Source organism: Cucurbita maxima, unplaced genomic scaffold (assembly GCF_002738345.1).
Source record: "Cucurbita maxima cultivar Rimu unplaced genomic scaffold, Cmax_1.0 Cma_Scf00030, whole genome shotgun sequence".
In the NCBI taxonomy this organism is placed as follows: domain Eukaryota; kingdom Viridiplantae; phylum Streptophyta; class Magnoliopsida; order Cucurbitales; family Cucurbitaceae; genus Cucurbita; species Cucurbita maxima.
The window spans coordinates 2,344,744-2,355,204 of record NW_019272046.1 but is presented as its reverse complement, the minus strand read 5'-3'; the positions used below and the strand labels follow the sequence as shown (position 1 = coordinate 2,355,204).

General features: G+C 33.1%; 1 protein-coding gene across 2 annotated transcripts in view; it reads right to left on the bottom strand.

Annotated features, from left to right (window-relative positions):
- LOC111466192 (auxin transporter-like protein 4) overlaps positions 1–3,012 on the bottom strand; it is a 3,149-nt gene extending 137 nt beyond the window's left edge. The window contains exons 1-9 of one of the 2 annotated variants that reach the window (XR_002714342.1): positions 2,672–3,012; positions 2,382–2,591; positions 2,104–2,289; positions 1,909–2,021; positions 1,651–1,834; positions 1,483–1,580; positions 1,169–1,376; positions 404–661; positions 47–331 (exon numbers count right to left, since the gene is read on the bottom strand). Coding sequence is in view for 1 of the 2 variants with exons in the window: in XM_023110776.1 (XP_022966544.1) it covers positions 116–331; positions 404–661; positions 1,169–1,376; positions 1,483–1,580; positions 1,651–1,834; positions 1,909–2,021; positions 2,104–2,289; positions 2,382–2,555 (1,437 nt within the window). In the remaining variant the exon portion in view is untranslated. Of the gene's footprint in view, positions 1–45; positions 332–403; positions 662–1,168; positions 1,377–1,482; positions 1,581–1,650; positions 1,835–1,908; positions 2,022–2,103; positions 2,290–2,381; positions 2,592–2,671 lie in introns of those variants that run through there. The other variant, XM_023110776.1, reaches the window with a different exon arrangement.
- Between the last annotated feature and the right edge of the window lie 7,449 nt (positions 3,013–10,461).

Here is a 10,461-nt window from a genome sequence, read left to right as displayed (position 1 = left end):
TTTTTTTTTTTTTTTTTTTTTTTTTTTTTTTTTTTTTTTTTTTTTTTTTTTTTTTTTTTTGAAGAGGAAAAATATTACTATTTTTCCTCTACCATATGCTACAGAATAGAGCGAGTCAGTGACGATGTGTCGGCGGAGGGGCGAGGGAGGACTTGCATTGGTAGCACTTGGCGAAGAGGCCAAAGGAGTCGATCTGTCGAACGAAGTTGGTGACGCTGGCCCAGCCGCCGAACCCGAACCCGACCACCAAGATCCAGACCACTATGAAGCTGTTCAATACGTACATAGCTGTCCAGCTTGGGAGGAAGAACGGCGGCTTCTCCGCCGCATTCTGCCGGAAATCAACCATAATTAGTACAACAAAATGGCGTTGAGAAAGAATAATGAAAGAGAAAGAGCGGACCTGTCTGGCTGAGGGCTTCCTGTAAGTGAGCATATGGGCGGCGGCGGGGATGATGTAGACAGTGAAGCTGACCAAAAGGGCGCCGACGGCAGAGTTGATGGGCCCAAAGAAAGGGAAAATGATAGCCAAAAACCATATGGGAATAACCACAGGCAGCCTCACAAGAGCCCTCAAACACAGGCTTTTTGTGTCGTGCATTCCAATCACTTTCTCCCACACAAAGTATAGCGGCGTACATGCGAACCCAAACGTTATGAACTGCATAGTTCAATTGTTCAATCGTTCTGATTATAAATTTTTTCAACATAAATCATCTTATTAAACAAATAATGAACCGAACTTAATCCAACCATAAATTTTTAATTCAAATAGGTTCATAACTCCATCCAAATCATATGGGGTGTGTTAGATTAATTAATTTTTTTTTGTCATTGAAATTTTTTAACACTTCTCCCTAGATTTTAAGTCATAAATTGACCAATACCAACTAAGTAAATTAATAAAAAATAAAATTATAACTATAATTTCACTATAGATCCAATAATTTAATAATTTAAAAGTATAATCAATAATTTAGCTAAATATGGAACACGCCTAAAATGTTTAATTGACAAAAGTAGAAGTAANAAAAAAAAAAAAAAAAAAAAAAAAAAAAAAAAAAAAAAAAAAAAAAAAAGCTTAATTGTGATATTTTAAAAGTTTGAAAGCTAATCAGAAATAATTAGAGTGAAAAACAAAATAAATTTGAATTAAAAAAAAAAAAACCTGGTGAATGAGCATCAAGATAACGGCGGCGTCACGGAATCGGTTCTTGGGGAGGAGAGAGAAAGCGTTGGAATGGTTGAGAAGCTCGTCGCCAAAAGCCCAGTAAACGGCTGAAGCTGACGGAAGCGTTAAAGTGAAAACGTACAGCGTGGCCATCAAGTAAATAGCCTTGAACTTCTGGGGTTTCCACATCGCGTGCATTATTTCCCTTTAAAAAAAAAATAAATAATAATAATAATAGAAATAATTATGGAAATTAATTAATTAAAGACATAAAAAAATTATAATTAAAAAAGAAAAGGAGGGGGGGTTACACAGTGACAGCGTGGCCGCCGAATGTGTAAAGAATATTGGTGGCGCCAGTGAAGTAGAGCACCAGCTTTGTCGGGCCGGAATGGATAACACCGTCGACCTGCACCAGCAGCGGAGAGAAATGAGAAGGCAGAAATTCAGAGAGAGAGAGGGGGCGGAGAGAGAGAAACCTGGCCGTGGACGAGGGCGGCGACGGCCAAGTACCAGGCGGTGTAAGTGGTCATTCCAAGGCCGAGAAAGGACCAAATCCGGTAGTTATGAAAGGAAGGGATGAAAACAGTGGTGGCGCAGCATGCTCCGAAAATGTAAGTCCACGTTCTTTTGTCCAAGTGGTCATTAATGTAATATATATTACTGGATCACAAATTTAAAAAATATTTAATTTAATTCTTATAATTTAATTTTAATTATGGTTTTGATATGGTTACCTTGCGCATCCAATAAGCTGGATGACAGATCCAAAGAGAAGGAAAGTACAGTTGAAAGCCAGCCCCACGGCCTTCCATTGAGGTCCCAAAAGCCCATCAAGAACTTCGAACCACTGCCAAACCAGACACAACGACGACGTCGTTTCATATTGGAAAATGAGAGAAAAAGGAAGGGGGCTTTAATGGCGGCGGAACCTGAATCACATGGTTTTTGAAGCTAACGTTCTCCTTCTCCTTCCGGCTTCTGTATTCAATATACAGAACACTGATCAAATACGCCGTCCAACTTCCGAGCATCCCATAGAATATTTGGAACATGATTCCGGACAGCATTCCCAGCTGGGAAAATGAATACGGCAGTGTTAAAAGCACTTGAGCCACCTGCAAAACAAATATGCGTAACATTCAGAGTGGTTTTCCGGCCAATTATGGGCGGTTTCCCGGTCAAACTTGGGGGGGGAGGGGGGTTTTACTTGATTTGAGGCACAGCTAAACCAGGCATCCCAGGCGGAGCCGCCGTGCCAGAGTAGATCTTTCATTTGGAAAACAGAGTTCTCTTCTTCTCCTTCCTCCTTTCCGCCGCTGTTTTCCGCTTCATTTGCGGCGGTCGGAACAATTGCTTCCTCTGCTTGTCTCTGTCCCAACATTTTTTTTTAAAATTAAACGTCTAAATCTGTGCAGATCTGTTGGAAATGAACACAAAGAAGACAGTAAATACAAGACAATACCCATCTCATAATAATCAAATTAAATCAAACCCCACCTTAAATGAAACAGATCTGTTCCTTCACCTCCAAAAATTCCTCCAATTTTGAAGTTCAAAAAAAAAAACAGAGCAATAAATCTCGAAAACAGAGGAAACCCCTCAAGAACCCTTAAATGACCTGAAATCCAAAAACCCAAGCTCAGAAATTAATGTGCCCCCATTACGGTGGTGCTCAACCTCAAAACGGCGGCCCACGACGGCGACTGCCAGAGAATCTGAAAAGTGAAAAGGCTGCAAAACAGAGCGTAGCTTCTGCGAGTTTCCAAACGGCTTTTGTTTCAGAAAAGTTTTTTTCTTTTTTTTTATAAATATATTTATATAGTGAATGAATGAGGAGAAATTGGTGATATTCTTGGGAATCAACCACCCCCACTGCCCCTATTTATACCCGTAATTGTAATGATAAGCAGAACCTGTAAACTAATAATTATTTAATTCTTCATAATATTTTCACTTAATTATTTAATTCCTTTTTTTTTTATAACAAAATAATTCACTTTAGGTTTAAATTTTAATCTCCTACCTTCTAAAATAAGTAAGTTGGGTCCATTTTCTTAGCCAAGCTCACTCCTTTCCAATTGAAACAACTTTGATTTTAGCATTGGGCAGGCAAAATCCCTTTTTAGTCGGGCGAGCATTTTCTTATAGTTGTTGATGTCGGACACCCGTTAGAAATAGCGACCGTCGTGGTAGCATTATGGTAAACATAATGATCGTTCCCCTACCTCATAATGTACGCATTCGTACTATTATAAAATTGAGAAGGGGTATCCCCTATGAATGAACAATGAAGCATGAGGTTCCAACATTTTTTCATTTTCATTATCATGTTCTACGACCCGCTAGCTTCTTCCTTCATATCTTAACATTTTTATCATATCTTCCATAGGTGTATCGAGGTTGTTTCTCATGCAAAAAATGTCTTATTGCATGTCATTCATACCATATATCTTAACATGTCACATGTGTCATACCATAAGCATATCATGTCATAAAGCATATTACCGTATGCATCGTATCATATCTTAACTAAATCATCAAATGCATCGTATCATAACACTTATATCATATCATTCACATAGCATACCATAACATACGTCATAACATTAAAAAATGTATCATAATTATATCATTTCATAATATATATCTTATCTTCATGCATCATACCTCGATTATATCATCAAATGCATCATATCATTCACATATCGTACCATCAACATCTCATATCATAACATATATCTTAACATATCATAGTTATATCGTTTCATAACATATATCTTATCCTCCTCGTATCATATCTCAAATATTTCATCAAAAGCATCATATCATGACAGTTAATTGGTTGGAGAGAGTTTTGTTGAATAAACATATTTTATTTATCATTATTTTCTTCGGCCATTCAATATAATAGTGATTGACTGCTCGAGCACTCGAATACATTACCATCTTTATTATCATTATCTATGAAATTCGAACCCGAACTCTATTTATGAGTCATTTTTTCATTTCATTGGTCATTTCTTATTTCAGAAGTTCTTTTCTTTCTAAGAGGTGGAATAGAATAAGTAAGTAAACAAAGACAGAGTCAACCTCTGTCTTGGCTGGCCCCGAGCTGTAAACAAAGAAAGCTCCTCCTTCCTCGCTTCTGGCTAAGCTGCGAGTGAATGATCAATCTAGTGAAGGAGAAAGAATCTTTCATTTGACTCTCCCTTCTGAGCCTCCTCGGGAAAGGTTAAATAAGGGGAAGGTAAATAATGGTATTAAAAGTATTTTTTATTTTTCAAAAAACAATTAGGAATATTTTTAAGGAAGTGCACGGCTATTTTTTAAAATTTAAAAATATTATCGAAACTTTTAAAAGTTTGGGAGTATATTTAAATATACTTTTATTAATTTAACAAGTCTATCACATTATCTTAATAATATTCCAACACTAAAAAAACATATACTTCAAAATTTATTAATACTTTTGATTTTTAAAAATTTTCATTTTATTTACTATTTACGTATCTATGAACTAAAAACTTTTCTTCTCGCAACATTGCAAGAACTTAACTATATTCTTACGTTAAAATTTTAAAATAACTTTTACATCCTCGTTGAATTATTCATATTCTTTATTGATTTTAATTATATTCTTTATTGATTTGATTATAATATATTTTTTTTACTACTATCCATAACCAATTATTTTCTCTAAATTAATTTTATTCAAAATAAATGAAATATATATTGTAGATAGAGGTTATAATATTTCCCAAATATTAAAATAAATAATTATTTATCAAATTATTTATTAATTGGATTCTCTTGAAATATTTTCATATTTTTATATATTAAATGGTAGTAATGAAATTTTAAGATTTTTTTGGTACAAAATTTAAATAGTAAGCCGCCGATCAAGTCTTAAGCTGATAGTAACGACTCCTTAATAATTTCCCACGGCTCAGCTCAAGCCAAGTCGCCAAAGCCACAGCCACTCTGAAAGCCCCACCCTCCGTCGCCCAATGAGTGGTCATAATTAAACTTCTGACCCCTTTTTTGGTTTGACGGCGGCGGCGAGGCCCATGGCTGGCCGCCAGCTCCACCACAATCCAAAATCATAAGTTTAAGAAAAAATACCCAAAATCCAAATTATTTAAATTTAAATTTAAATAAATATATGACGTGTAATTTAACAACATTCAACTTAAAAATTTTAAAAAAAAATGTCATTGAAATGGCATGCAAAGGGTGCCACGTAGCACCCGGCAAAGGCGGAATTTGTCGGGTTGGGAAGGCCCGCCACCCGGCCCAACACAGCCCGCACTTCGAAATTCCCGGTCCGGCCACTACTTAGACTTTCAACACTTTGTCAAATGGGTTCATACAAAACAAATAAAAATTAATAAAAAATAAAATATCTTTAATTTCATATTATAAAATAATAATAATAATTATTATTTAATTCCGTTTTTCGGGGTGGCCAAAAACGTCTGTCATTTGACTGCTGCTAAAGTGCACTAGGTGAGGGGAGCCAACCAATAAAAAAAAAGGGCCGTTAAGATTTCGTCAACACGCATAAATAAATAAATAATTATTTATTTATTTTCAAAATTTAATTAATTTTTTGTTAATTAAACATCGGTTTTAGTGGAAGAAGTAATGATTAGGGAATGGATTATGACGCCACTAATTAAAAAAAAAACCCTAAACCACATAAAATTTAAGATGCACGTGGGACCCTCCATAAAAAAAAATAATCGATTAAAATTTTATTTAATTTAAACAATTTCAATAATCTTTTAATTTTTTAGTGACTGAAATACGTTAAATATTCAACATTTAATATAAATTATTAATATAAATACCATACACCTAAATAGCATCAAAGGTAAAAAATAAAAAAAATCATATTGTTATCTTCATAACAAATATTTGTTTATAGATATAAACATTTTGATATGATTCCTAAACTTTATTCTAAAACTTTATTCTAAGATAAGATCAAAGTTTTAATGAAAGAATGCATCATCTCTATTTAATAATCAAGCATGCCTAGATATGTACTTGTTACTATTTATTTAATATGAAATTAAAATAAAATGTCCTTTCTTGCTCAGAGGGCCATGCTATGATTTCAATATTTGACGCTATAATAATTAGATAATTATGCATATTAATTAACTCTATAATTTTTAATTATAAGATATAAATTTAGGTATGTTTTGAATAGTTTATACATTTCAATTATTAATATGGTGTATGATGACATTCGTTATGATTGATTTGTATGATTTTCCTAAGATTAAAAAATGCCCAGAACAATGTTTGAATTTAATAGGCTAAATTTCAAGTCTATCTCTTTACCCACTCAAACATATATCTCATAAATTATGTAATGGTCAAATGTTGAGACATTTCCTTAGAAATCCGAGCATCAAGTTTATCATTTTTAAAGTTTCAAGTAATTCTTGTGTAGAATTGCATCCAAGCCATTCAATATTTTGATTCTATTCAATTAAGTCTTGATCAAGTTCATTGTGGAGTAACTCAATTTAGAACAAAGTTACAAATTTTGCTTCTCGATTTTTTATCGTAAAAGGTAATCTAATTTTAGTCTCATCTTTTGGTTGATCCAAATTTAGTATAAGTACGTGTTAATTTTTTTGATTCAAGGCTTCTCCATAAAAAGCATGGATCATTGGGTTGAAGATTAGGGTTGACTTGTGAGGTTATTTAAATAATGAGTATATTATGAAAGTCCTTATTTACTCTTCGCATTTAAGAGCCAACACGAATCTTTTCAATTTTGTTTTCGCTTACATGCATCATAGGAAAATTCATAAAAATCACCGAGCATAAAATCACTCCAAACAAAACGGGCTTATTAACTTTATTTCTTTAAGCCTTTCTTAATCATGTTATTCTCATGAGTGCTCCGCTTCCTCTCAAGGTTTTTAAAATACGTCTATTAGGAAGATGTTTTCACGCTCTTATAAAGAATGTTTTGTTCTCCTCTCCAACTGATGTGAGATCTCACAATCCACCCTCCTTTGAACCCAGCGTCCTTTCTGACACTCGTTTCATTCTCCAATCAATATAGGATCCCCAATCCACCCCTCTTCAGAACAAACATCTTTGCTGGTACACCGCCTCGTGTCCACCCCTTTTGGGGCTCAACTTCTTTGCTGACAAATCGTCCGGTGTCTGGCTCTGATATCATTTGTAACAATCTAAACCCACTGCAAATTGGTATTGTTTTCTTCGAGCTTCTCTCAAGATTTTTAAAACACACTTGGTAGAAAGAGGTTTTCACACCTTATAAGAAATAACATGTTCATTCTTCTTTCTAACCAATGTGAGATTTGACAGCTCAATTTACTTGGGTATCACAAAAACTAAATAATAAATATAGCATAGTGTCATCTGTTAAAGTATATATTTATTTGAATAAAATAAAATGTCGGGGTGTGTCTGGATGTTTTTATTTAGGGAGAAATAATATTAACACATGAAATCATAATAATTTATAGGATTTGAATCCGACAGAAGCATTGAATAGACACTTTTATTTGCGTTACCGCTGCTTCGGTACAGCGCCTCCGCCTCCGGTTCCGGTGGTATCGGCGGCGGGAAATCCCCCGTGATTCTGTCCCAAATTCAACCTTGCTTGCCCGCTGCCCGCTGCCCGCTGCCCACTACATTAAAACTGTAATTCTATTTTCCTCGGCCTTCCATCCTTCTTCCTCTTATTATTATTATTATTATTATTATAGCTATTTGTAATTTTAATTTTTAAAAGATTAAAATAAAAAAATTAAAATTTAGGGAATAAAATAAAAAAAATAGAAGTCAAACTTACGCTGTAAGAGCTTAGGGACGTACGTATTTTGAAATTTTTTAAATTTAATTAAAATAACAGGTGACATATAATTTAGTTCAAATTTAACATTGAAAATATGAAATACTTTTTAAAATAAATAACTAAATATTATAAAAGAAATTAGGAATAAAAAAAGTGTTAGAGAAGAAGATTTTTAATTAAATTATTTAGGAGAATTGATGCTTTCAAAAAGGATATGGCAAAATCCGTAATTGTCACAATGGATCTGAAGATATTATGCTAAGTGGATTTATTTTCATTTTTTTTAATTTTATTTAATTTCCCTTATTAAACTTCATAATTAATAATTAATAGTTAATTTATGTTGTTGATGGTGAAATAATTATTTAATTTTATTTAAAGGTGGTGGTGTGTGAATCTTTTTAGCTCATGGTATAAATCTTAATATTATGATATTCGAATATTTAAGGGAGATAAAAAAGCTAGATAGTATTATGATAAGTATCGATTAATAGGGATTATCTCACCATTCACTTCATTTGAGCCTAACGTTCTCGCTAGCACTCGTTTTCTTCTTCAATCAATGTGAGAACTTCTCAATCCATCACTTTTCGGGGCTCAACCTACTCGTTGATATATCGTTTGGTGTCGGATTCTAATATCATTTGCAGCAGTTAAAACTCACGGAAATGGTTGCTTTCCTTTTTGGACTTGTATGAGATCTCACGATATGCAATTATGATAGAGATAATAAGGTCTTTTGTGGTGGAGGAGGGGGGAAAATAAAGGGTACACACTATAAATAATAATAATAATAATAATGGGGAAATGGTAAGGCCACAAGGGGAACATTGGGGCCTTTGGTGCGTGCAATGCAGATGGGCACCCACGGCGACGGCCACGCACACATCCCATGCCTTTTTCAACTCTCTTTTTTTCTTTACTTTTTCCTTTCTAAATTTTCATACCATCAACCCATTATCCATTATTATCATTATTATTACTTTCTTCTCTTTCTCCTTCATGCTTTGGCTTTGTTTGCATGCACATATGACCCACCTCTTGTGTTTTTTTTATTATTATTATTTTTTTTTTTTGTTTTGCCCTTCGGATTCATATGTTTCTATCAACTTTAATTAAATTAAACGGGTGTTTTAGGAGATTTTGGACATTAGAATCAAATAGAGATTCTATGAAATTCAGGGCAAGCTTGGGTCCAAGTGAAGAGGCTCGAACGTTTGCCTTAGCTCAAACCGAGCACATGAGAGGTGTGCATTTCACATACCTGCAATCCAATGAGTTATAAGAGAAGCTCAGATCTGACCCTTTTTTAACCCTATTTGAAAGAGGAACAATAAAACCATAAGTGTGTATATATATATATAGATAGATAGTAGAGGAAGATGCTATTGATAGATTCAGTCTTGAGCTATTGGTTGGAGAGATGACCTTAAACGGTTAGCATATGGCAAATCAAGCTCTTCCTCTTTTTCCACACACACAAGAGACGTCTACTTCGACTATACCATATTGAACTTTTCTCCCGACATTGGAATATGGATTGGAAAGGGAGAGTGGTTGAGACCTTTGAATCGTATCTCTATATAATTATATATATAATCGCCCAACACTTTCTTACTAAAATAATAATAATAATAAATAAATAAATAACTAATAATGATAATAATATATATATGTCAATATTTTGGTCATTTGTAATAAATTAAAAAAAATTAAGTTGGCAAGTAAAATTAGTTTTTAGTTTTAGAAAATAATTAAAAAAAAAACATTTTAAACGGACCATTTTTTATTATTTTCTTTTTGTTACATACGTGCCTTAAAATATTATTTTACGATGAATTTATCATTTTTTAAAAAAGAAAAAGAAAAATGCTCTTTTCTCTTCAAAAACTAATTTTGAAAATACAATAAAATCTTAAAAAATCCGAATCTAATAACCGACTGTTCCTTGTCATGCAGCCATGTAGGGCATGGCCATGTTTCCTTTCGTTTTTTTTTTTTAATAATTAAAAATTTGAAAAATAACGTTTATTATTAACTTTTTTTTTAATATTTTAATAAATGTGAAAAACTTTTCATATTTAACTATTCAATATTATTTTTTACAATGAATTTTTTTTATAAAATCATCCTTATTATTGGTTTGAATAATTTTCAATCTCGATAATAATATTCAATTTTTTTTGGTTAAGAAAATTATGAGATATAATTTCGATGGGAAGGAGAAACATTTTTTTATAAGCCGTAAAAACTTATAAGCCCAACAAAACATTTTTTATAAGCGGTAGAAACCTCTCAGCCCAACGAAACATTTTTTTATTAGCGGTAAAAACCTCTCGGCCAACGATCCAAGTTTTTTTTTATAAGGCGTAGAAACTTCTCAGCCCAATGATCCAAGCTTTTGTTAAAGGTCCTTGAAACAAATTAATTAACACCTTCT